Source organism: Schistocerca nitens, chromosome 3, assembly GCF_023898315.1.
Source record: "Schistocerca nitens isolate TAMUIC-IGC-003100 chromosome 3, iqSchNite1.1, whole genome shotgun sequence".
Lineage (NCBI taxonomy): Eukaryota > Metazoa > Arthropoda > Insecta > Orthoptera > Acrididae > Schistocerca > Schistocerca nitens.
The window spans coordinates 881,517,485-881,518,530 of record NC_064616.1 but is presented as its reverse complement, the minus strand read 5'-3'; the positions used below and the strand labels follow the sequence as shown (position 1 = coordinate 881,518,530).

At 27.7% G+C, this 1,046-nt stretch overlaps 1 protein-coding gene across 1 annotated transcript; it reads right to left on the bottom strand.

Annotated features, from left to right (window-relative positions):
- Nucleotides 1-306: 306 nt before the first annotated feature.
- On the bottom strand, nucleotides 307-804 carry LOC126249462 (matrix metalloproteinase-26-like). Its single transcript, XM_049951116.1, has 2 exons — nucleotides 716-804; nucleotides 307-640 (listed from the first exon to the last, which is right to left on the bottom strand). Exons 1-2 carry the CDS (start codon nucleotides 802-804, stop codon nucleotides 307-309), a joined length of 423 nt encoding a protein of 140 aa, XP_049807073.1.
- Nucleotides 805-1,046: the final 242 nt, after the last annotated feature.

Sequence of the window (1,046 nt, the reverse complement as noted above, 5' to 3'; positions counted from 1 at the left end):
TGAAATTAATTGTAATATGTGTAAATCTACCATATAAAACATATTGGCAACAAATATTACAATTTCACCACTGTGTATTTGATACATTCCATATATTTTTGTAAATCTCGTGGTTAAAATGTTAACCAACTAGTTTTTGATTTAGGTTTATTCTCATTTATCGAAATCCTTTTGTTATTAAAAATATGCAAAATTCTTGTTACAAACAGTAGGTGATAAAAATTTTGCAAGTTCACATAATAATTCACTTCGTTCAACTGGTGTTGGTGATATTGTAGTAGTTGTTGTTGTTCTTGGTCTATTTGTTTATGTTGCATATAAACTTTGAATAACATCAATATCATCTTGAGGTAATTCAAAATGTGAACCATTATAATAAGAATACATTATTGATTCAAAATTATCTGAATGTTCAATACCTAATGCATGACCAACTTCATGCACTAAAACTTCAAATAAATTTTTTTGATATTTTGACATATTTTTATCAATTTCCAAGTACCAGTTTTCATCTTTAACCATATGTATTTCGAATGGGTCATTATTCCTATTTGGAAAAAAAGCATGACCTAACACATTTCCTTTTCCATCTAACTCCTTTGGATAACGTTGACCATTAAATTCATATAAATGTATACGTCTTTTACGGATAATTAAAATATCACGTTTGTTGATATTATGAATAAATTGAATACCAGTATATTTCTGCCATTACCTAAAAGCTGCACTGGTTATTATACCCAATACCCTTTTATTTGCTCCTTTATAATCCCATCCTATATTCTCTTTATTCCATTTAAACATACTAGTTAGATAACTATCAAATGAATCTTTTACACCACATTTTTGGTTTGTTCATAAAACGTAAAGTTTCTTCATTTAAATCACCAATCACCTCAAGATTTTGTGTTAGTTAAAATAGCATTAATGGTTCTCTTAATATTTCAACGGTAACTTGGGTTATTTCAGTTTTTGATGAAATATCTAAGTAACCAAAATCAAATAAACACTTAACTACCTTGCTCTTTTGCAGTTCTAAGCCTGGT